General features: G+C 42.7%; 1 protein-coding gene across 1 annotated transcript in view; it reads right to left on the bottom strand.

Moving 5' to 3' along the window:
- Nucleotides 1-25,718, bottom strand: part of CFAP74 (cilia and flagella associated protein 74) — a 35,567-nt gene that overhangs the window by 9,459 nt on the left and 390 nt on the right. Inside the window, exons 3-26 of the mRNA XM_050982495.1 lie at nucleotides 25,295-25,385; nucleotides 24,750-24,896; nucleotides 24,455-24,553; nucleotides 22,958-23,062; nucleotides 21,670-21,843; nucleotides 20,956-21,066; nucleotides 19,701-19,803; nucleotides 18,808-18,965; nucleotides 18,096-18,303; nucleotides 17,515-17,697; nucleotides 16,689-16,859; nucleotides 16,100-16,218; nucleotides 13,294-13,360; nucleotides 12,794-12,883; nucleotides 12,504-12,677; nucleotides 11,600-11,747; nucleotides 10,582-10,694; nucleotides 9,969-10,091; nucleotides 8,841-8,962; nucleotides 5,772-5,900; nucleotides 2,782-2,869; nucleotides 2,261-2,434; nucleotides 940-1,073; nucleotides 60-336 (exon numbers count right to left, since the gene is read on the bottom strand). Coding sequence (XP_050838452.1) covers nucleotides 60-336; nucleotides 940-1,073; nucleotides 2,261-2,434; nucleotides 2,782-2,869; nucleotides 5,772-5,900; nucleotides 8,841-8,962; nucleotides 9,969-10,091; nucleotides 10,582-10,694; nucleotides 11,600-11,747; nucleotides 12,504-12,677; nucleotides 12,794-12,883; nucleotides 13,294-13,360; nucleotides 16,100-16,218; nucleotides 16,689-16,859; nucleotides 17,515-17,697; nucleotides 18,096-18,303; nucleotides 18,808-18,965; nucleotides 19,701-19,803; nucleotides 20,956-21,066; nucleotides 21,670-21,843; nucleotides 22,958-23,062; nucleotides 24,455-24,553; nucleotides 24,750-24,896; nucleotides 25,295-25,385 — 3,308 coding nt within the window. The remainder of the gene's footprint in view (nucleotides 1-59; nucleotides 337-939; nucleotides 1,074-2,260; nucleotides 2,435-2,781; nucleotides 2,870-5,771; nucleotides 5,901-8,840; nucleotides 8,963-9,968; nucleotides 10,092-10,581; nucleotides 10,695-11,599; nucleotides 11,748-12,503; nucleotides 12,678-12,793; nucleotides 12,884-13,293; nucleotides 13,361-16,099; nucleotides 16,219-16,688; nucleotides 16,860-17,514; nucleotides 17,698-18,095; nucleotides 18,304-18,807; nucleotides 18,966-19,700; nucleotides 19,804-20,955; nucleotides 21,067-21,669; nucleotides 21,844-22,957; nucleotides 23,063-24,454; nucleotides 24,554-24,749; nucleotides 24,897-25,294; nucleotides 25,386-25,718) is intronic.

Genomic DNA, 25,718 nt, shown 5'->3' with positions numbered 1-25,718 from the left:
TGTAAGGATGCAGATGATCAAAGACTTGGCACAACACCCAACATTGGAAGTGAATTTACCTGCCCAGGCAGCACAGTTCCCACAGAGGGTGTGATGGTCACAGGACAGTCTGGGGGCACGTGGAACTCAAAGGAAGTGGGGCCAGCTGGGACAGGGCTCCCACTGCCAATCCGTGGGACAGGGTGGGTGAGGGGGTTCCCATCCACGTGGGAATTGAGCACATCCAGAGTGGCTGAAGACACCGAGTTCAGGGCTGTAGCAGCAAACCGAACCAAGGAATGAGACAATTCAAGAGGTGGGTGGACTCCAACTGCTTTGCATGACAGCTTGAATTGTCTAAAAATAAACACATGATAAATTGTCTCAGCATAAAATAGTGTCTTAATCAGCCCGGAAAATAGGGAGCTAATCCTGTAGTCCCTATTTAAGCAGAATTTCAAGCTTGCAATGGGAATTTTGCCTAAAGATGAACAATAATACTATCTATTTTTAATGCACAATTGGCCAGAGTCCCTGCTTGAATTCTTCCTCTGTGAACTTCTGGAAATACATCCAGTCAAATCAAAGTTTATGCCATCATTATTGCAGTAGCCATGGCTTAAAGCATAGAGCATTTTTATAAAAAAGAATTCCTTCAGTAATTGTGCTGAAAAAGCAGCAGAGCACTGCAGGTTGAGGGGCTGGAGCTTTGGTTGGGACAAGGATAAACTTGAGGAGGGCTGGGAAAAGTCATCTCAGTGAAGACAGATGTGAAAAGCAAGGATGAAACCAACAGGCACTGAGCAACTCCTGCAAGTGGAGAATTCCCACCTGCCTCAGGTGCTTATCCCAGCCTCACCTCCCCAGGGCAGGCAGGGATTCAGTCTCTGAGCTGGGCTAACAGCGGGAGCCCAGTGAAATTCAGATTTTAGCTTCCCTGCTGTCCATCCATTAACACACCTGTTGATCTCTGTCTTGCAGGTGAGCTCAAAGCTGTACTCTTTTGCCTTGGTGGCTTTAAAGATTATGTCCAGTGGCAGACTTTCCAGGGGAAGAATAATTCCAAATCCATCATTGGGTTGAACTTCAACAAACTTCAAAATGGCAGGATAAGAAATTATTAGTTAAATTATCAGTTTACTGATAAATGAAAATAAGACAATACTGGCAAGATTTAAAAAAAAAAAGTGTTATTAAATGTGGAACTGCCAGGAAAATAGAAACCTTCCAGGGAGAAGTTTTTGTCTGAGTCAGTGGCCAGAGTCTGAGGAGCAGATTTCTCATCTCAAAGTAACTCAAAGTGCATTAAATCCATTAACTCAGATTTCAGAAGAATCCCTTCCCCAGCTTCTTCCCATCTGTGAAATCACCTTGCTCTAATGTTTATTTGCTCTTCCTAGAAAACGGAATGAAATATGGTAAAAATCCCAGCAGTTGCCCCGTGCCTTTGAGAGCTGATTCCTCTCTGAGGCAGGGCCAGGAGCAGTTCCACACCCACGGCTGTGCAGTGGTTTCTGCTTGAGCTGAGGATGATTCTAGAAAGTCTCCCCAGGACACTTCAAGCTCCTCAGGAAGTGCATCCTGGCTAGTAAAGCTTTCCTGAAGCTGAAGTCAACAATTTCTTTCAGCTACTCCTTGATTTTAATCCCTAAGCCAGCTGAGAACAGGACAATGCCCAATTAACTGCCAGGTTCCTCCAGCTCTGATGCCAGCATGTCCAACCATTTCACACTGTGATCACCCTGCTACCATGGAGCTGGAAGAACAAACTTTCTCCAAAAAATTATTCAGGAGACCCAGCCCACATGAAGCCAGCAGCTCCTGTGATTAAATTTGTGCTTCCACATCAACTTCCAATCACTCAGGAAGTGCCCAGGCATGGCTTGGGATGGTTCCCAAGGAGCATTTAAAGGGAAGCCTTTGGGCATTTGGTGCTAAGTGGGCACATTCCTCAGCCTGAGGCCACAGCCACAGCCCCAAGCCTGTTTTATTTAGGGGTAAAAGTGTCCCAGGTGCTCTCTTAGGAGATCTCTTGGTGTAAAAACCCAGGAATTCTGATAGGGAAAGGTGAGGAACAGGAAAATCTCCTCCCAGGGGATTGGCAAATGCAGAGGGTGTCACCCAGGGAGATTCACACACTCCAGGACAGAGCTCCAGGAGCAGGATCCCCCAGGGGCTGCAAGAACCAGTCATGATTTATTTACACTCACACTGAGCACGTTCCCATGACACTGAAATCTATTTTGACAGCAGAGGGGGTGTGTGTGGGATAAGTCCATACCTCTGGCAGTCCCACAAATCCAAACTCCTGTGGCAAGATGGATTTGTTTGTTAGGGTGACATTTGCCTGCACAGCTTCGTAGATCGTGCAGTACCCAAAGCTGATCTCTGCTGGGCTGATTTCCAAATCAGAAGTAGTAACAATGGCATGGACAGTAAAAGTAACTTTTATAGCCTGAAACAAATGCAAGAGAACAGGATAAAAACTCCATCTGTGGGTTGTAAGGACAGGATTTAAATGAAATGTCATCCAAAAGGAAAAGTGCAAGAAAAAGTTACTCTGTTCCTTGACAGTAACATGAGCTCAGCACTGAGGAGAAAGGATTAAATTTCCTGTATTGCAAATATGAGACAAGAAAAAATGATCAAATCTGTATCAGTACTTTAAGCATCTTTAACTATTATCACAGAGCTTCAATTAGTAAAGAACTGATCTAAAATTAGGTATCATTAAGTGAAAATTCACTAAAATAATTTACATAAATTGTCAGTCTGATAATCAGCATCACAAAAATCCCTGACCTTGTCCATGATCAGGATTGTCACTGGGACCTCCAGGATTCCTGTCTCTGCATTGAAATAACTCCCTGCATCTTCACGAAGGGACTGCCTGAAAACCCAAAAGCACAAATCCAGTCAGTGCCATTAAAACATTTTGACTATTTTCTCACTAAGGGGAATAATGAACTTTTGATGGATTATTTATGAACAGAAAGAAAAACTGAATCCTGTTACTTAAGGTCTGAAAGTTTTATTATTCACAGCTTTTAGTCTTCATTTAACTGTCCTCAAATTGGAGGATTCACTGGTTAAGTATCAACTCCAGTTCATCACTGAAGAGAATTCTTGTTAAAATTCTGCTTGCAAGATAAATTCAAATATTAGAGAAAATGGAAAAAGAATGGTGGAAGAAAATGCCAATGAAAAATCAATGACCTGTGAAGTCCCACCTCATGACCAAAGGAAAGAAGATGCAGTCAGGTCAAGAATATTCTGGACCTGTCCCAGATTTCCTTCAGCCTGGCACCCCCAGGCAATGCTCTGAGCAGGAGGCATGGGCTGCAAGGCACTGATGTCAGAATGATTGCCCTTGTGCAGTTATATTGGATATTTTTTTGGTTTTAAAGACAGGATTTTGGACACACACAGGATTTTAAGGGCGGTCACAGAGGTCAGCATCAATTTATCCTTTTTTTTTTTAATGCCATCCAGTCATTTAAAATTCGGAACAATTAAAAGCTTACTCTGTAATCAGAATATAAACCCTGTGCATCTTTGCTGCAGCCCCAGCACACCACCAACCCAGCCAAGGCAGTGGTTCCCTCTGGCCACTGAGGTTAATGACCAGCCTGGGGCAGAAGCACTTTGTATCCCAAAGCAGAGATATAAAATGAACAAACCTGGAGCCCAGCAGTGCCTGATCACCAACCAGCCTTAGAATTTAGAAGGAATATGCAGGTTTTCTGTAGGTGAAACATCTTGCTGTCACAAGCTCCATTCCAGAGCTTCAAGCCAAGACAATACAAACCTGGAGCATTTTTAGCTCTGCTGCTCTATTTATATCTCAGAGCACCAGAGTGAGTTGCTTCCTCTTCTTGGGTCTCCACAGTGCTCATGTTCTACTACTACTCATGGAATTGCCTGCAACTCTTTAATGTATTGTTAAAGAATAAAAATAACACCCACTCAGTCACCATGGTGATCCAAAATCTTGCTGTTATTTTGCAATAAGGGTGATGTTCAAAGATGTTGGGAAGTTCTTTACACATTGAACTGAGGTTAAGTGCAAGGGAGGAGTAGAGCATCAGCTTTCACTTTGTCACAGGACATCTCAATAGCAGAAGAAATCAATCTGTTTCATAATAATCCAGATGGGGAAGAAAATACTTGTAACTGTATGGACACAGGGATGGACTCTAAATTAGCTGCTGTACCTTGGTAAGGTCCTGGAATCCTTCAGAAAGGATCTATGAAAATGGCACAATTAGAGAGAAGCACAAAAGACCACTCAAATTTAGATTGCCAGGACCAGTTCCAAATGCAGGGAACTACAGGACATGGTGTTTGGGAATTCTGAAAGGCAGCAGAGTAGAGAACTCGCCTTCAACTAAACAGGAGATGTTGGCTTCAAGCTCCCAGGAGCTGGGTTTGGGAACACCTGCCCAAGAATGTCTGTGTGCACAGAACACTCAGGAGAACTTCCCAGGCCTTCAGGCAGCTCTCTGCTCCCTCAGCACTGCTGAGTGGGGGGTTCTTTTCCCTCTGGTGTCACTTGTAACACAGCTGCTCTATTAATAGAGCTCTGAATGCCAGCTCAATGCGAGCCCTCACGGAAATGTGTCACTGGCTCAGAGCTTCCCTCAGCTCCAGCACTCCCCCTGCATCAGGTCTTTAAAATGATCTGTACCCTCAAACAGCCAGATACTTATTTCGTGTGTCAGAAATGCCTTAATCTCATCAAATCTCCTTTCTGAAGCTTCTCCATTTTTAAAGGAAGATTAAGGTTCTAAATCCAAGCTCTGCCTCCATCCCCTCAGAGAGGGAACGGTGCCTCGCAGCAGCTCAAGTTCAGGAACTGGAATGTGTCACCATGTTGCTGTTGTTGTAATCTGATGGGATTTGAGATGCTGCAAGAACTGTAAATACTTTCAGTTCCTTGAATACAAACCTGGTGAAAACGTTGCAGTCAGGATAGAATCCAGAGGTGCTGAGCACATCTGTGAGAATCCAAACAAATCCATGGGACTAAGAACCCACATCAAAGAAGCAGCAGCTTGGCAGCAGCAGTCAAAGCCAAAGACACTGAATTCCGTGTGTCATTTATTATTTTTTGAAAAGAAATGTCCTGCTAAATTCTTTAAGATGGCAATGATGAGGTAAATAAAATGAACAGTGACTGATGGGAGCTCTGGTGTTTAAATTTTAGAAACTGGAATTGTTTCCTATCCCTGAGCTATGTTTGTATTTGTAGATGTTTTGTGAAATGGAGAAGCAGAACTTGCTGGGATAAAGCATTTAGCATCAGATGTTACAAAAAACACCATGTGAAATTCATTCAATACCTTCATCATTTGGAGAAAAATGTACCTGGGGAGGAGAGATATGGACAGGAAGCCCAACCACTCTCACCTTAATTAGCAAGCACAGGAGTTCTTGTCCAGAAATTATTCAATCAGTGATCCATGAAGCAGCCACCTGCCTCAATAACCTCCCTCCTGGACAGGAATAGCTTCCCACAGAACGGGAGCAGCCTAGCAGGAAGGGAGAGCTCGGAGTGTCACAGCGCTGCTGTCACCACAGGGGGGACATTGCCTCACAGCCCTGGCAGCCAAGCTCATTTCCTCCTGGAGCATCTGGCAGCTTCCAGGGGGACAGGGGGGAGACCAGACCTGCACTGCAGCAGCACTGTGAGCTCCAGCCTGGACAGCAGGAGGGAACAACAACCCTGCTCAGCTTTTGCACTGACACTGGCTGAAATCCTGAAAGATTAGAGTTGGATTAATGTTGGTTACCTGGGCAGGAACTTGAGCTGTGCACTGAAGGATGACTGAGCCCGGATGTAGCCTGTTTTTGGAAGCAGCTCCATGTGCTTGCTCAATTCTCTGCACACCTCAAACTTCAAACGCAGCGTGGTTGTTGCTCTGCAAACACATCAGACGTGCTCAGGTGGCTTTGAGGCCACTTCAGTGACTCTGGAGTCTGAGCCCTCCTGCCCCCACCCCTGCATTGTAATCAGAACAATCCCAAGCTTCCTTTGAAAATGATGGGCATGGAAAACTGCCACAGCAAACTCACACAGTTGTGTTCTCTTTTAAGTACAGAAAACAAGACTTGGAAGTTCTGTAACAAACCCAGCTGTAGCAAACAGTGCTCAGACTGATCCAAAGAGAACTGTCAGAGCTCAGCACAGCTCACTCAGGTCAGGGGCAGTCAAAGCCAAGCTCTTGTGAAATAGCAGCTGATTATTTGCTGCTAACATGCACTGGCTCTCTCTGGATCAATAGGATGACTGAACCCTGGTGATTTCTTTAAACAGATGTAACCTGTCCTCCACCAGCAGAGCTTCTGCAGGGCTGGAAGGCACAGCATGGCTGAGCTGGTCCTGCCAGCTCCCCTGCTAAACCTTGGGATCCATTTGCCCTGGGAATGGCACACTGGAAGCCAGGAATCCTCTGCCTGTCGACTGAATTCTGGCCCTATCCTAGCACAGCAACAGCCATGGACCATCCCCTGCTTTGGAATTTTATGCCTAAGTGCAAAATTGCCGAGCAATTTACAAATATTTCAGCTTGTCATTCTCCTTCCCCTGGACTGGTTTTCAAGCTGTCAGGCCAGATGGTCTCCTCTAAATCAACAGCTACAGCAAGTGGGGCTGGGAGCCTGCAATGATTTCTGACTGTTGACAATCTAAGAGAATTATATACCACTTCATTAAATCAGTGCAGATTATAACCTGCTGAAGAAATTACTTTTTAAAATTATTTATATTGAACACCATTCTGATAAGACACTTTCACCCTTTATGCTGATTATTTTGCTGCCTGATTACCACAGTCTTCTTGACCAGAAAGAAGAAACAAAACGAATATTAGCAATATTTTACAATTCACCAGAGCTTGCTGGGACATTCCAGTTCCAGAGGTATCTGACTCTCTTGGAAACTTTATCTTCCCCTTGTGCTACAGCCTACAAGTCACAGTCAATGGATACAGGCAGGGTCCAGGAGGAATTCTCCTCCTGACACACCAAGGGAAGTGTCAGGATCTCCTGGAGGGAGAAACTGCTCAGGCCACAACAGAAGGATGGAATCAATCCTTCAATCAATCCACTTTTGCAGGATAAAAAGTTGACACGTGGTATTCTTGCACATGAAATACACTGAATTTCAGCCCACCTGACTGTATAACAGGCAATTTTTCCTAATTATGGAAATTGGGTGATAAATCAAAGCCTTGACTTGCCAAGGTGCTAAGGACAGGCTACTACATATTAAATGCTCTTAATTTAGTGAAACTTGGCAAAGGATCAGCAGGATTTTTGCCTCAGTTAGGAAGTTTTGCCCTCAGCAATTTGACAGCTTCTATCTTTGAGATCCCCTTGAACTCTTAAGTTTCATTAGGAGAGTTATTCTGCTTCTATACTTATAAATTTTATCCCTGGGTTATCTAGACCAAGTAAAATCACTTACATAACAACTTGTGCTTGTCATATCTGTAAGCTGAATTTCTGAGATAACAGCTTTACTCATTTCTTTCCAACTGTGAAGAATCTCTGCAGTCTGTAATTCTGGTAAGAGGTTTAGAATGGATGCCTTCCATAGAACCAATCTCTCCCCCACCCTCCCACAAACCCACCCCAATCCTATTGAAATAGACTCTAAGAAATGCAAATTGTTAAAATAAGAATTCCATAGTGACTGCATTAGGTGGAGGGAAGACACCCAGCACCTGAAGACAATTCAATGTTCCCATAACTACTTTTAATAGCAGGAAATCTCCAGAAGCCAAGGAGCTGGAATATTCCCTTTATATCACAGTGCAAACAGAACCAGTCCTCAGACGTGACTGACTTGGACTCTGCAACACCCAGATATCTTCCCCTGTCAATCAGTGTCTGCTCACTCTCTGTGTAATCAGAGGGCTCTCTCCTTCCAGTGGAGACCTTAATGCCTCCATGGGTCAGGAAATGCTGCACCTTCCCCATTTTAGAGTGAATGCAAAAGGACTGACATGATTTATCCAGCATCTAATCCCAGGTCTGGAAAGACTCTCATGAAACTGGCTTCCAGATCCTAAGTCCCCCCAGGATTTTAACTGAATGAAAAAAAAAAAAGAGAAACAACAAAATATTCCTACATAAAATTCCCTGGCTGAATGAACCCAATGTGCACTTAATTTTAGATACATTTATCTCCCTAAATGTTTAGTGAGCAAATTCCACATGAGGAAACTGTGGATTTGCTATTCCCTAGGGGCTTCACAGCTCTCCCGAGGAACAGGAACAACACTGGGAATCTGGCAGGGGTGGGGAGGTGTGTGGTGACCTCATAGCGAGGGCTGGTGTTGGGAGTCTGGCTTAGCAGGATGCCCAAATTTTCCAGAGCTCAGAGGGCTTCCAGGATGTGCCCCTACAGTGCCAAGGCCAGGGCCACCCAGGGCAGCTCAGCTGCAGGGCCAGGGGAACCCAGGGCAGCTCAGCTGCAGTGCCAGGGGCACCCAGGGCAGCTCAGCTGCAGTGCCAGGGGCACCCAGGGCAGCTCACCCACAGGGCCAGGGCCACAGAGGGCAGCTCAGCTGCAGTGCCAGGGGCACCCAGGGCAGCTCAGCTGCAGGGCCAGGGGAACCCAGGGCAGCTCACCCACAGTGCCAGGGGAACCCAGGGCAGCTCACCCACAGGGCCAGGGCCACAGAGGGCAGCTCAGCTGCAGTGCCAGGGGCACCCAGGGCAGCTCAGCTGCAGTGCCAGGGGCACCCAGGGCAGCTCAGCTGCAGTGCCAGGGGAACCCAGGGCAGCTCAGCTGCAGTGCCAGGGGAACCCAGGGCAGCTCAGCTGCAGTGCCAGGGGAACCCAGGGCAGCTCACCTGCTGCACACCTCCACGCTGTCCTGGTACAGCCGCCCATACAGGCAGATCCTGAGGTCCACGCTGGGCCGGGGCACCCAGATGGGCACATCCACAGAAACTCCAATGGCACTGAAGCTCAGCTGGCAGGGCAGCAATAGCAGGGGATTAGTTCTGTCAGTGTCACATTCTTACTGACCTACAGCAAGGATTTCTGCTATAAATTCAGCTGAGTAAAATATCATATTTTATTATTTGTAGTGCAACAGGTTCTTTAATGAGGCAGACGTAGGAAAATCATTTGCAAAGTAAACCCAAGATGTTACAGTGCCCCAGCAGAGAAGCACAATTATACTTTGGGTTGGATTCCTTGACAGGGAACATGAAAGAAGAGCATCTGCCCATGAGATTGAAAAGAAATATTTAAAGTGCCTTTAGCTGAAGTGGATGGGCCCCAGTCCAGGCTCCCCTGGGGCTGCAGCTCATCCAGGCAGCACAGAAATGCAGGGAGGGCAGCACAGAAATGCAGGGAGGGCAGCACAGGGCTGTGCTCTCTGCACTGCCTGGGCCTGGCACCAGGGCCCACAGAGCTCAGCCCTGCAAAGCTGAGCCTGGAGGAGAAGGTGCCCACGGGAGCCTCAGCAGGATCTGCAGCTCCTTCTGCAGCCCAAGGGACAGCCAAGACTGGCTGCTGAGCTGCTGGGAAGTTTGTCTTTATTTTTTGGCAAGATTCTGTGAACCGTTCCAAGCAGAATTTGGCTTCCAATAAAATTTAGAATCACAATATGCTGAAGTGGTAACTAAAGTTGTCATCTCTTCCAGCTTTCACACATCAGCTTCACTACTGCCTGCTAAATAATTCCAATTCTGATAGATCAGAAAGAAAATAAATTAGGTGGGTTGGGAATAAGGGAGAATACTTCTCCATTTATTTCCAGGACATGAGATGTTTTCCAACAGGATGTCTGATAAAATGGGAATATCAGAATTATTTGCATAGAAATTAGGAGAATTAGCAGGTTTAATAAACATTCTGCTATGACTTACAAAGCTACCTCCCATAAAACCACCTAATACAGAATTTTTGAGAAGAGCACAAATGAGAAGATTTTAAACTATTTCACACATGGTTTGAAGCAGGTCACTCACTGGTTTGCAGTCTGGGTTGTCAAAGATGATCACAAACTCTGCCCTCACGTCCCCAGGGACAGCTGGGACAAACAGGACTGGGATTTTCACTGAGCTGAAGGGTCCAATCTCACCCTCAGTCACCTGAGCAACAACAGTGAAACTCTAGAAATTGCATAGTAATAAAGAGGCTGTACACACTCACTGTACACACACTCTACTACACCTGGTTTGTAACTAAACTGAACTCACTGTGCACAGGAAAAATCAGAATCAGAACAATAAGGCTCAAATCTGACATTTCCCAGGCATTCTTCCTGCCCTTTCTTGTGTGCTGTCACCAGACTTTGTTTAACAACAAGAATCCCATAGCAGAAAAAAAGAATTAATTGTGGCAAATGTGAATGCTACAAAAAGTTCTATGTTAAAAGGTTTTAACCTTTTTTAGAACAACCCTTTGTCTCTATAGATCAAAATAAGGGGAAAAGTGTGCTGTGATTTCATTTTAAGAATGAACTGTGATACAACGATCTCCAGTGGGCTTGGAATGACTTGAGCATTTCTCACCAGAGCAAATTATTTGATGTAGGCTCAGCCTAGTGAGATCTTGTCTGGATCTCAGGACATTCATTACCTTTCCAAGCATAATTTCAACTGGTATTTCTTCAGGAGAAAGTTCCACTAAATTATCTGCATTCTTTGTGTCCAGATCTGATCTGGTATTTAATTCTCCCTGACCAAGATGTTCTGGGGAGAGAAACAAACACAAAACAAAATAAAATGCTGGATGTGTCCATCAGAAACAATAGACAACAAAGCACAAGTACATTAATTTGAGTCAATATTGCAAATCCAGGCATGTATAGCCATGATGGGAAAACTGGAATGCCTAGAAGGAAATATTTGTTTGGCCATCCAGCTTTAGTCTAGTTTGGAATTCTACCTGAGCCTTCCACTGAGTAACAACATGAATGGTTCAAAAATACAGACTCAGCTGGAAGTGGGGATGGCCTTCAAGAGCAGTTTCAGTGGGATAAAGGAATGCAGCCAGAAGGACCTGAAAAAACCACCCACAACTTTTCCATGGAACTTTCAGCTTCCTGCAATTGGAATGATCAGTATTGGGAAGAAATGTTAAAGAACATAGATAAGAAAAAAATTAAGAAAGTCTTTCTTCCACAAGACTGGATTTTATTAAGCACATAGTAAACATTAGGAATGAGATGGAAAATGTCTGAGGAGGTTCATCTTTCTGCTTCCTTGTTCCTAGAATTACAGACTATAAAAATAAACCTGTCATGTGGATTGCTATTCTGAGAAGTGGGGATTCAGTTGCTGAGACAAGGATGATGTTAACAATTTTGCAATTTCTGAAGCTGGTTGGGTTCTGTGTTCTTCTGAGTCTGAACTGTTGATCACTAATGAGCAGTGAGGTTCTTTGCTGCTTTTGATATAATGGTGTCAAGACATTATTTTTAGTCATTTTCTGTGAGGCAGCATACAAAGAAATATAAAATTACTCCTGGAGTGATGAGCTACTTCACTTACTGAGTAACTTTGCAAACTGAACTGCTCAGTTCTTTCCAGGAGACTACAACTGGATAAAGCCTGGCCTGGGGAAGTGCAGGGCTGTGTTCCAAACATCACCTCACCTGTGGCACTGCTTCTCTTGGGCTCCTGGGCTGCACAGGGGGTCATCCCCTCCCTGGGCTCAGCACAGCTCTTGTTTGGATCCCCAGCTGCCTCAGGGCCTGTGCTGCCTTCTTCTTCAGAGTCACAGGCACTGGGATGTTCAGTGACCTATTAGGAAACACAGAGAGGGATTTTCTCCCATGGCTGCTCCTCTGCCTTGCACCAGCTCCAGTTCTACCCAGCAAAAGCTTTATGTAAATCAGCCTTGTGTTTTCTTGCAACAGTTCCATGTTATAAATGGAGAAATGTGTTGCACTTTCCAAGACCTGCACTTTCTACAAGACCTTTATCAATGAGCAGATTGATTTTTTTGCTGGCTCCCCCAAACAGGTAAATAATGTAACAGGAGCAGTGCAGTGTAGTGCCAGTTACTTTACAATTAACAAAACCAACATTTTTCTAGTGGAAACCCAGGCAGTTTTATGTCAAAACTAAGTCTGGTGAAACCAGCCCTCTCTTTATCACACCCCTCACTTGATTGCTAGTTTTGCAGCAGTTCACATGTTTCTGCCTTCCACGAGTTGAGATTTTTAATGACTCTGTCAGAATCTCCTCTTTTAACTGAAGTATTTTCTCCTAATTGACATGAATGTGGAGAAAATAGGAATCGTGACATAAATTACTAAAATACTTTAAAAAATCAGCATTGCTGGTTTCCCCATGCCTCACAAGATAATTGCTTTTGCCTTCCAATATTTGGGTCTAACAGATTATATTTATACCAACCCAAATATACCAAAGGTTGGACCAGATGATCTTCCCAAGTCCTTTCTGACCTGAGCTGCTTTGTGACTCTGCACAGCTCCACCACATTTCCCAAAGCAGAACAATTCTATTCCTTTAGGGAAGTGCTTTTGAACCCACCACTATTGCAGGAGCAGCTTTTACTGTTGCTTTGAGGGTACTTGTGGCACCTGCTGACGTCTGAACTTTGAATCTGGCTCCCAAAGCCCCGCTGTTTGTCAGGCTGATGGGCCGTGAAATTGTCTCTCCCACCACAAGGCTGCCAAAGTCAATGAGCTCCTTATCCAGAGCCAGCTGTGAGAAGATAAACCATTAATTACCACTGGCCTACATAGCACTAATGTCAATTAAGTGAGCATCAGCTTTTTATAATAATAATTATATTATCCACATGCTTAAAAGATCCTTACCATGCAGGTTTTGACTGTGCATTTCAGTGGAACAGAAAAAGAACCTGTCTGGGCCATAAACATGACTGCTCCTTCCAGCCCTTTATTTATCTGGAAAACAAAACAGAAAAAAACCCCAAGTCATCAACCCCATTTCAGAAGATTTAGTCTGATGAAAAATAATTTCACTCATTCTTTGAGTACCATATTAAAGTGTATCTTTACTGATTCCATGTTTCCACTTTAAGACAGTCTTTGTGACAGCTTGGTTAACTTTAGCTGGGCAAGATTATAAATATTTGGAAACTTGCTCTCATTTTGGAGGCATTTTTCCAAACATGCCCTCAGAATTTGCCTTATGACAATTTATCAGAGCTTGAACATGCACACAGCTGTCCATGTGCAACAGTAGCTCTTCTAAAAATGTAGGTTTTTTCTTGTTAACAGTTAAGAAATTCAATTAATGATGATTTTAATCAGACTAGTTGCCTATATTAGGATTCTCCTCATTGTGCACTTACCATTGGCTTAAATGTTACCAGGAATTCACAGGACATCCCAGAAGACATTTTGGCAGGTGGGTCAAAACTGTGGAGATAATTAACATAAAACTCCAAATTAAAGCTGTGGATGGAACACCCAGCTCCTGCTCTGGTAACAATGGCAGATTGCTTTTTCTTTTCCCCCTCACTTGGACTAATTATTAGAAAAGTCAGAATGAGTGACAGATTAATGAAAGGCTCCAGAACCCTGCTGCAACTGGGAAACAACAAAGGCTGATTCTTTATTAAGGTTTTATTCAGAAAGACTCAAAGTGCTTTTAAAAGGCAAGACAGGGACTGCAGCCAAGGAGGTGAAGCTGAGGCTCAAAATCAACAAGAGGTGGAACTGCCCAGTCAGACAATTAGGAAGCAACTTCTCCCCTTTTCCATTTTAATGTTGCTCTGTAACATCTCCCCTGTCCAAACACAAAATGAAGAGGAAAAACCCAAGGAGGGAGCTGCAGATGATTAGAGAATGTGCTGCTTGTTGCCAGCTGTATCAAAATTATCTTGAATAGAATCTGCCACTCATTTCATGGTCTGTGTGAGGCAGGGAAAATGCCCATCAGAAGACAAGACATTTCACAGCTGCACTGTAAATGAAATGATTGAGGCACTCCTGGAGCCCTGCTCTGCCTGGCAGAGGAGCCAGAGGAGATAAGGAAGTGTTGGCAGCCATGGGAGCCCCTAAGCCAAGTCAGACATGGAACACACTTGCCCTTCACAGCTTCATCAAAACAAAATTAAACTCAAACCAAAGCAAAATGAAACTTTCTCAGAAAGAGAAACAGTTCAGAATTCAGGAGCTTAAAATGTGGACAGGGAATAAGCACCTGCATGCTGACCTTCTGAACAGACCCCTGGCAGGTTCTCCTGAGGAGGACTCTAAGGAAAGGCTCTTTATTTCAAATGTTACCTGGATAAAATAGTTCTGATTTAGAGCACAAAGGGCCAGACACAGAAAGCCACACAGAACCACTCTGCTAAGGAGAGGCTCCATGGGGTATAATAGTGCTCATTTTAACACTGGAATAAAGCTTTTATCAGCAAATCCAGTGCCTGTCACTGATCACAGCTCTCAAGTGTTATGGCTGTAAATACCTGGGCAGTGATTTCCAGGACAGTGACACCATGTCAGTGTAGATGTGCTTGGCAAAACTATTTTGTAACAAACAATTTTTGTCTGGTTCTACATGAGATAAGCTTTATAGAGTGTAGGATCAGTGTCCACAGGTCTGTGCTCTGCTGATCAAATTATTAATAACATGAAAATGGAGAATAAAATCTTAGATTATTTTTGCTAGCTATCCTGCTGGCAAATGTATAGGTAAATAATTGAATTTTAAAAAGTTAATTAATTTACCAGACACTGAAAAATATTCACAGCTCCTGATATTTGGAGAGTACTTTGAAAGGCAGCTACAGCAAGGAAAGACTTAGGCCTTTCAAAAAGTATTGTTTAATTTTTGGTGAAAACCAGAGGTGCTGATTTACCACATGCAATTGTCCAACATACTAAATGAGAGAAAAAAATCAATCTCTGAGAGCAGGAAACCCTCATTTTGTCGGATTAGTAGCTTCAGGCTTTGTCACAGAAATTAGACATGTGTAAGTGGGTCAAAATTAAATCCACACACGTGATTTGAACCAGCCATGAGCTATACATGGAGCCAGGCAGCAGAGCAGGTTTAGGAGCTGAAGGGCTCTGCTGTGTCCTGTTCAATTATCCACCTCCACCAGGCTGGGAATGAAGTGCTCCACACCTCTCCCAGTCCACCAGAGCAGCTGGATCCAGACTTTGCAGCTCTCCAGGGATGATGTTCAGTCAAGAACTCTCTGTTCACATTCCTGGGGACTCTTGTGAGGACAAAGTGGGCAAGGAATGGCTTCACCTTGGAGCATCCTGTCCTTATCAGACAATCCAGAAATGCCAGGTGTGGTTTATCCCCACAGGGACAGTGGGCAGTGAGCTGGGAAAGGAGCTCTGGAGTATGAAATCATTACAGGGGTGAAACAACTTTTTACTCTCTGGGGTGTCATTAAACTGTCCCACAGGTGGCTTCTCCAGGTCAGCAGAAGGGCTGACACCTGAACTTCTCCTCAAGCCAGAGGAATTCACCTCCATGTCTCCTGTTTGTCCATAAGCTTCACTTACACACATCTTTAGCATTTTTACTTTTAGGCTAGACTGCAATAATTGTTTGTTTGTTTGTTTCACAGAATTCCAGTTAAATAAATTCTTTTCATGACTTCATTTTTCAGAGCAATACTACTTTTCACAACATGCCTTTTATATATTTAAAGGCTCAGTCCAGCTCCAGAGAGAGCTGGTGTCTGAATTCCTAAAAAGAAACATTTGTGGATACCTCCTTTTGTTTATTTATAAACAGTGAGATAAAATTATCAATATAGTTAAACTGAGATTAATTTGCAATCTCCCAAGTAGACACAGTGTTATTGCATAACCTGGCACAGGATTACAGGAGTAGATTGATGGGAAAGACCACAGGATTGCAATTTAAGTGTTCTTTGCTCTGAGATTGATTTCCTTTATTTCATCAGTTTTTTTTTCCCTTTCTTTTCTGTTGAATTAAACTGTGTTTATCTCAGGCCCCAAGTTTGACTTTTTCCCCCCATCCCACTGAGGAGGGGGTGAGGAGCTGCTCTGTGGAGTTTCTGTGCCTGAAGGGTTAACCCACAACAAGCAGAAATTTCAGTTGCAGCAGAACTGGGTTCCAGCTCTCGTGGTACAAAGGTAAAACAAGTCTGCAGTGAATTTACTTACTGAACACTGATGAAGTCCTTGAGACATTCACTGATTCCCACCAGCTTGCAGGAATTAACACTGTAGGATGCATTTGTCAAAATGATCTTCTTTTTGTAGATTTGACCAACATCAAAATCCTTGGAATGCCAGACATACCAGGTGAGTGTCAGAGATATGATGTCATGTTCATGGTCTGAGTTATTAACACTTTTATTAACTAACTGAAATTTACCTGCATGGGAGTCAGCACTTCTTTAAGGACATTATTTTACAGTGATAATGTGTTTACAAACAATATACAAGTAGCAGTCATGCTGTCCTTCAAAAAACACACAACACAATCCAACAGGAGGTTTGATCATCAGCTCACCTTTCTGACAGTATTTAAACTCCCCTGAGAAAAGGAAGTATTTTACAGTTTACATAGTAAAAATAAGTAATTTCTTTAATCTATCACTTAACAAAGAGATTGTTAGAGGAAAAAGGCAAGAGCTGTTTCAAATTTCACTGCAGACCTATTAAAGGCTGCAAAAGATTTTTGATCAAGACTTTGGGATATGCCTCCAGCAGACACCTCTCTACAATTCCATGCAGAATGGCCACTGACCTTGAAATGAATGCAGCTGGGTTTGCTGTGGAAAGCAGAGCCCTTGTGGTCCTGAGCAGGCACAGTTTGCTTGTGAAGAATTGCAGTTTGGAGTTTCTCCGTTTTTTTCTTAGCCATTCGTTTCCTTATTGCCCTGATAGCCAACAGTGCTGGATCTTCTGCTTTGGGCACCTAAAAAGAACAGGCAGCAAAGCCACCAGATCTTTGTGTGACCACAGAATCTGCAGCTCCAATAGAAAACTCTGCAGAAGGAATCTTCCAGCACCTGGCCAGCCTTTGTCTGGCTCTCTCCAGTCAAACTCAGCATCCCAACCTCAGCACAAAGAATTTCATGGATTCTCAGCTGTCTGTTCTGCAGTTTATCATCACCCAACACTACAAAATCATGGTTTTCATGGCAGAATTAGCTTTTCTGCACTTTAAGGGCGTTTTTTTCTTCTCAGCTTATTAAACATCGAGAAAAAAATCAGCTGACTTCACTGGAATGTTTCAGTCATGGTCCAGTGCTCCTCCATGCAAGTCTAGGAATATGTACTGACATGATTTCTTTTTGATGGATTCTGAAGTTTTTTTAAATTCAAAGAAGTAAACATAATGTGATTTATGTCTTCACAGATTTCTGAACTAAACCTAAAGCACTGTTTTCTCTTTGAGAGAACAAACTCCTCCAGAACAGTGTCAAACAGCACTGACTGATGATATTCTCACATCTGAATTTCTGCATCTATGTAATAACATAATGTCTGCATTTTAACTGCAAAATACACAATTATTGGTTTCAAGCAAGGTTCTTTTCTGTTTCTAACAGGAGATATACAACATTTACCTTGTGCAAGTCATATTCTCGACTCCAAAGTCCAGGGAACTCTGGGACCAGGAGGGTCTTGTGCCTCTCTGGGTCCTCATCACCACTTTCCCAGAGCACATCCTGGGGTCTGTCCTCAGAACTCTCTCCTTGGGGAGCAGTTCCCTCCCCAGCCAAGGAACAAACTGATGGAGGGCACCACGACTTCAGTGAAAGAACACAAGTTTTGAAGATACAGTTAAAAATTACAGTTACTTCAACAGTTATCAGTTTCTGAGGAGATCTTTTAACACAAAAATGACAGATCTTTGGCTTTTTGGCCTCTTGGCCTTTGGCTCACAGGCCAAAGACGCCAACTTAGGCCAATCCCCTCTTGAAACACATACAAAAATTTTATGTTAAAAGTCACTCTATTTCCTTCAAGAAAAAGGAAACAAACAGATATTAAGAGATCTGATGGGGAAATTACTCTCCATTTGTTCTCTACTGTCTCATGTTTTGTTGCAGTCTGTTCTATTTTTAAACAGACTTCAATGACCTGCATGTTTAACAAAACAAAACAAGACACTCTAGAGAGAGTTGATTCCTAGGCCTTTGATTACCTGTGATATTTCTCCATCTGCATGTTTGTAGGTGTCCTCACTTTGCCAGGCTTTCCCACTCTGCAGCAAAGGATTCTCAAGTTTACCACGAGCCTTTATTGCCTTAGTAGGGGACTGGCTTTTTCTCTGCTTTTGAGTAGCAGCTCTTTCTTGCAAAATTCGAGACACAATCTCCATTTTTCTTGACTTCTGCAGTTCTCTAAAAGCTCTGTAATCCGAAGTTGTAAGAAATATTAACCCAACCATGGTTGTTTAACAATAATATTAACTACAACCCAGTTCCCTTGGAGCCTTTAGCTAAATAGCAAGTCTTTAAGTTGGGTTCAGTGGTAATTTGTGCCAAGACACCAAGTGATTCAGAGGCTGTTTATACATTTTTGCAGACTAAATATACTCAGTTACAGTGTTTGAGAAGGCTGATACAGACTTTCACAGTGTTCAGGGGAGGAAAAAGGACAGTTACTTCAGGTTTCCAGTTTGGGGTCACTGAACTCCCCTCCTGGAGGAGTCGATCACAGAACACCCACGGAGCTCTGGAGCTCTGAGCGCCCCTAAGGCAGAGTTCAGGGCACCAAGAACAGACTGTGCAAGTGCCACACCCAGAGTGGGAGAGGGAGTTCACTCCCTCCGGGCACCATCAGAGACGTTCTGCCTTCAGGACCTGAGTGAGCTCCAGGGAGCAGGCAGAGTTTGATATGGATATGATACTCACTCTTTCCTTTTCTCGTGCTCTTGCTGTCGTTTATGGAGAAAAATTTCCCTGACAACATTGCCTCCTTCTGCTAGGATGGCCTCCCTCATCTTCATCTCCTCTTTCTTTGCCTCCAAGGCCTTTGCTTTGTTCAAAAGCTGGAGAGTTTGGAGCCTTTCCTATGAAAGGCACACAAACCAGTTACATATTTGAGTCACACATTACAGAATATAAAACAGAGGATCTAATGCTGGTCCCCTTATCCAAGTATCCATTTGTGGGGGATGTCTCTGAAGCAGAAGGTATTGTCTGTAATATTCCCTGTAGCCATGGGGAGCTGAGATGCAGAAAGCTCTGACTAGGTCCAGGCTACTTCTTTTCCCTTCCAGCCTGCCCCTGGAATGCTGCTCAGTGAAGGAATGTGAAAAGATAACAGTTCTAAACAAATCAGGTTTAAATTAAGATCATTCCCTCATATCCTACAGAACATAAATAGAAAAGCAAAGCAGCATAGCTCAGAAATTCCTAATTTATACTATTTAAATTCTCAAATAACTGTTTTTCTTCCATATGTTTTCTCCATGTGGAATATTTCTGCATTGGGATCCAAATAACTGGAAATCCTTCTGGCTGAACTTCCAGAGAACTTTTTTTAGTATGCATTATTTCCCAGAGAGTTTCCCTCCCAGAACAACTAGACTGTTGACAGAATAAACTGCATCAGCAGAATGTCAAAACCTGCCCACACAGATCTCACGCCATCCCTGCCATGGTTAAATTCTCCCTGGTTTCAAGGGGTTTGGTCAGTGATGTGATCAAAAATCACCACACAGCTCTGCAAGGAAAACTGAGCATGAGAAGCCAGCAGTCCCCAAGTCAGTGACTTCACTGCCATCCCAGCCCAGCAGCAGTACCCTGTTGGAAGTGATGCTGGTTTTCAGGGAAAGCACAGCTTGGATCCTTCTCTCCATATGCTCCTGAGCTTTCGCTTCTTCCTTTGCATTTTTTTCATGAATTCTGTAAGCAAAGTAAAATCTTTCAGGCTCTCATCCTGGAAAGCTCTTGCTAATAGAATGGCTGAGCTGACAAGGAGTAATTGCCACCAGGCACTGCTGCTGCACAGCCCTGTTTGGTGGGCACTGGCTGTGGGCACAGGGGAACAGCTGCACACTCCTCCAAACATGGCACTGCTCAAGCTCCAAGTGCCAACAGGTTTTCAAATATTTTGCTCAACAACTTTAATTTTTTTAAATTTTGGATATGAAGAATGTATTTCATGTTATGACATATGACTGGCTGCTAAAATAAAGAATTCAGGTGTTGCTCATATAAGCAGTATCTAAACCTTATGTAGCAAACTTTTACAAGCCAAGCACATGTACCCATACTAAAAATAAACCCTGAAAACTCTACAAGTTGGAAATATGTGGGCAGGAATCAAACCTGGGAATATTCCAGCTAATATAATAGGAAAGCAGAAAAACAATTAAGATTGATATGTTTGATATATTTGTCAAGGAAAAAAAATCTATTTGATTTTGTTTTTTTTAATTATGACCAGTTTGTACATGCCATCTAATAAAAATAAAACAGCACAGAAACAAAACAATTATTTCAATCATTTTACAGTTAATTCCTATTATTTATATATTAGGATATATTTACATATATGTAAAAATAAGTAACAAATGTTCTGTTTCTGTAATAACATAAACATCAGCCTATGACAGAATATGTAATTTAAAATCAACCAGGGCAGCAGCACAAGGAAATGGCCCTTGAAGCCACTGATGCTTTTTTACCACATTTCTGAGGGGATATAGAATGGCACAGGGCAGGGTTCAAACCTGGATTTTAGCTGTACTACTTCAGTTAATGACACACACACCAATATAAAATGGTTCAATTATCAATGCCTCCAAGTGTCAGAGCCCTCATGACAAAGACTCCAGGGAATCTGGAGGCCATGCTAGGACACTGAGTGGATTTTCTCCTTTCCATGTCCTTTTTGCTGTGTAAGATCTCAATGCCTCACCACACTGTACCTGGCACGAGATTTCCAGGTGAAACAGAAGACACAACTTACAGAAAAATCGTAATTTTTCACAGACTGGAGGATAAAGTCTTGCCCAGCAGAGAATGCACAACAGGAAAGGAGTGAAGCCCCACCTTGCCATGCTTTGCCTCAGGAAGCAGACTGCTTTCTCATGGTTCTTTTTGGCATCCTCGAGGAGCTTTTTATTTCTTTCTTCCCGTTCTCTCCGGGCTTCCTCCTCTCTTCTGCAGGACAAAGACAAACCAACAGTTGCAGCAGGACTAAGGAAAATTGGATTCCAACACAATGAGACCTCAGGGTGGGCTTGGGGAGTCTATGAATATGGCTGAAAATAGGACATTTGTCCACTCTCCACATCCCTCACTTTATAAACAAAGTGATAAACTTCACAGAAGCCACAGACTGACACACTTTTGCTCTGCTTTTGGAGAGCACTTTTGTGCTTTTTGGTGTCTGCTTCTGCTCCAAGAAATCTCAATGGACTTCACCAACAGCTCAGAAGGTCCTGGAGGCCAGCAGCACTGCAGACACATGCACTTAGTCTGACCCAATAAACCTCATTTCCTATGATAAAACCCCCTGCATTTGTAGTTTTTTCATTTTCATTAAGTTTATTCCCATAGATCAGAAATCTTTACTTGCATAACTGCAAGGCTGTGGCCAATTCTTATTTTAATTCCATTTCCTCATCAAATATTCCTGAAGTACACCCAGCTAAGACACACAGAAGCACCAGTATCTGAACAAGCTAATCTCAGCACCTGCAGCAGAGAACTGGCTGAAAATAAAACAAGAAAGGCAGCAGGCTCTGACTTCGAGGCTCTTACTTCTTTCGAGTCCGACGTGTTCCTTCTGCTTGCAGGGCTGTTATTTTTTCCTTCCAAATCCTCATTTCTCTCTCCTCCTGGTATTGCATCTGTAGCTCCTCCTCATCTTTTTGAAGTTGTTCACGGAAGATGTCGTATTTTTCCTGTTCAGTTTCTATCTGCCACAGCTCAACCCTTTTAAAAAAGTGGGAATTGTTTTCACTGGAATATTGATATTCTTTCACTTTAAGGTGATAAATTGAGTAGGGTAGGCTCTATGGGGGAAATAAACATGTAACCATGTTTTCTTTTATTATTTAAAACCATATTTTGAATCAAACCCTTTTACTGGTGTTTCAGGTATTCCAGACTAAGGCTCATATCTAATAGCATATTCCTTTCAAAGGCATCAAAAATCTTGGTCAAAAAAAGGTAAAAAATTAAACCTCAAGTTTTTGTTTCTCCCATTTACCTAGAAGGAAATATGAAAATCAAGAAAAATTCTAAAAATAGCTTTTCCTTCAACAACAAATAACTTCAGGGACAGGCCACAGCTTTTATTCTTCTCCAGCTTTGCTGAAGGAACCAGATATGATGGAGCTGAGTACATTAATCTGTTCTGTGTATTGCTAATCACACAATAAACAAGTTGAGCATTTTAAAGCTATTACACAACACTGCAGCAAAACACACTGTATCCTGGCTAACCACTTGGCTAATCACAGCTAGAAGCTCGTGCCTGTGTTCCTCCCCTGATGTACCTGTGGTGCCAAAATATAAACACACTCACCTGTTGCCTCCTGCAAAAGACAGTTTTACTCTGTCTGGTATAAAGAAGTAATTTATTATGTGTGAACAATCAATTACAAGCAGCAATATTAACTTGGCATAAAAATACACAGTACTGCTATAATGTCTCCATCATGCTCATTTTCTATCCTTTCCTTTATGTCCTATAAAACCACTAAGAGGCATAAATTACAAGTATTTATGCTTATGCACAGACAGATTTACTTTAGTCCATCTTATTTTACATTTCAAATGAGACCTGTTTAGGTCACAATTTATGCACCTCTCATAATAAAATCAAAACTTTATTTACATAAAGTGCAAAGCTACCTTGGGTTTTGAGCCACATCACCCAGCTTTGTAAGGGATGAACCACACAGGCTAAAAGTTGCTCTAGATTGATGTAGTTCAGTCTTTACAAGCAATTTCTCTATTGACTAAGTTTTGAATCCATCCAACAGCATTTGAAGAAGGTAATAAAGATTGATTCCCGTCACACTTTCTTCATCCCCTCACTTACAAGTTTTGTTTTAGTGTCTGAGCAAGACTCAGCTCCAGCTCCCTCTCTCTCTCCAGCTCAGTGCACAGTCGGATGCTCACGGCCTGCAGGCGGGACACGGCGGCCCTGGACACGTGAGAGAGAACCCATCAGCAAAAGTAAAGCACAGCTCTAAGGCTCAGATTAATTAATCAGAATCCCAGCAATTTATGCAGCCTCTTGTTTAACCTTCTAAGTGTCCATTCTTGAGGAATAGCTTTCTTTAAACTCTTAAACACTGATTGAAAGGAACAGATGTGAATTTCAAAAGCACTGACCAGCAGCTTAATGCAACTATTCACTTCTCCAACTGATAAAAGTAGTATTATTCATGAAGATAAGCGTAGGTGAACCTAGAGAACCTAGACTGATTTTGCTTTTAAAATGGTACTACAATATTCCATATACTTAGCCTACAACTGCAGCATTCCCACACAGTTATTTTCCTTCTCTCCCCAGGAGATCTAGCAGACAGTGTGCTACAGGATCCACAGACAGTGGCCTGATTATACTCAACATAAACTCCCATCCTCTAAATGAAAATTGGATCTTCTACCTGCAGCTACTCCTCTAAATTCAACAATTCTCTATTGGCATTGGCAGTGCTAATGGCAGCCAGGATTTGAATTATCACTAAAACACAAAGACTTTCAACTTCATAAGCCAGAAATCTATCAAGCCTTCTCACTCCACTAGTCACTTGCTAAATGTAAGAGATTGGGAGAATTGCTATTTTTTCCATCTCTAGACCTCTCCATGTGACCCATCATAAGGATAAACACTACACTGCATTTCTGTCTTTGCTGGGATTTGTTACTGTCTCTGAAATCCCACTTGCAACACCTCAGGAGGCTCATTTGCATCAGCTCATCAGTTTTGTTTAAGCAGCTCTCCCATTCTGGCAGTTAACCTGCCTGCCTCTCTCTCATTCATTGCTGCTCTAACCTGGAGATTAACACAGGTTAGAAATGCAGCTGCGAAGTTTGTTCACAAGCCTCTGGCTCCTGGTACACAAGCCACCCACTGCTTTCTATTTAAACCAAATGTGAAGAGTACAGTAAATTGCCTCCCACTTGATAGCACAAGTGTTTCAGAGCAGCTCCTGTATGCAGAGCTACTCCTGAAAGGCATTCCTGCATTCCAGAACAACACAAGAAAGGAATGGCACATGTATGTGTGCATTTATAAAAATATATACACACACATGCGTAGAAATCCTGACTGAATAATCACCAAAAGAAAAGCCATGACCTCCAGGAGTGCCACGTACCTTGATTCCTCAGACTGAAGAGAAGATTGACATAATTGACAGCAGTGGGCTAGGCTGATTTAGTACCTGTTGTTACATTTTAAAATATATGCCTCTTTCCTACCCATTCCCAAGTTCCCACCTCTTCCTGCTCTTATCTCATTAATTACACACAGATGAACATAGTGGATGCCTGTAATCCTTGGTATCCAGAAATACTCTCTACCTACACATTGCCAGCCTCCTCCTCTCTCTCTATTTCCATGTCTACATGATCCAGCTGCTTTGCCAGCATCTTGCTCCGCAGCCGACAGGCACTCAGCGTGTCACTGCAAGAAACAAACACATCCTTTATGTTTTGTAGGTTCTTTTCTCTTGCAGTGAAACTCTTCTTTTTGGGGGCAACACTCACAGCCAGGATTCCTGTCAGATGCATAGTTCTATAAACTCTAGTTATGATGGATACAGTATCTCAGTAGTGGCCGGGGATTTGTGCTGATGGATTATGGTTGTTTATACACTAACCTGGTTTTTTGGACCGTCAGTTCCTTTTTCCTGACCATGGCATCGAGCAATTGGAGGCTTCTCTGTGAGGTTAATATGTGAATTCTGTCTGCAGACTTCAGAGGCTGAATGTTACCAACGTTGCCCAAAAAGTGTTTTGGGCTTTGCCTTTGACTTGGAATACACAACCAAAAAAAGAAACAAAGTGAAATTGTAGTTATGTGAAGTTTGTCTGACATCCTTACAAATAAGATCATTATAAATGAGCAAGAACATGAACACAAACAGCACAGGAAGTTTGCATGCATGGATTTAAACCAGGATTTTCAGTATTGGATATCTAATGCTGAACATTTATACCCTCATTTAAAGCACTAATGATCTGTCTTTGTTTTAAAATGCCTGGGGCTCCTCTTGATCCCGCCTTGGCTTTGCAATTTAGTGTTCCTGAACAATAGTTTACAATTTTAACAGGGGCATTTTAAACTAGTTTAAGACATGTCATACACAGCTGGTCACTCAGCACCACTGAGGAAATTCTGTTTGAACTGGAACAAGGTATTTACATGCTAGAATCAGACTGGTCTCCAGCATCTTCAAAAGTGTCCTTGTTTTCCATCTTGTCACCAACATCCAGCTCTTCTTCCAGCTCATATTCTAGCAGATATTGAAATAACAGCTTAATAAAAAGACTTTGAATTTTAAAATACAAAGCTTTCTATATTTGCTGTCAAGTCACAGCATGGAGAATCAGACATGACATTTTCTAGCATTACTGCAGTGTACATTAAAAAATTCATATGGCAAAACCCACAGGACTGTGATACACCTGCAAATGAACAGGAGAATGTTCTCTGCCTTCATGTGGAAGTGTCACCAAGAATCCCATTTATGTGGGAAAATCCCAGACAAGAACAGGGTGGGGGACAAGGGAGGATAATGTGTTGTCAGGTTCTGGCCAATGATTTAACATGTTTATCTTACATTAAG

The sequence above is a fragment of the Serinus canaria genome, chromosome 21 (genome assembly GCF_022539315.1).
Source record: "Serinus canaria isolate serCan28SL12 chromosome 21, serCan2020, whole genome shotgun sequence".
Classification (NCBI taxonomy): Eukaryota; Metazoa; Chordata; class Aves; order Passeriformes; family Fringillidae; genus Serinus; species Serinus canaria.
The sequence above is the reverse complement of the archived record's forward strand: the minus strand, read 5'-3'. Positions and strand labels throughout refer to the sequence as shown.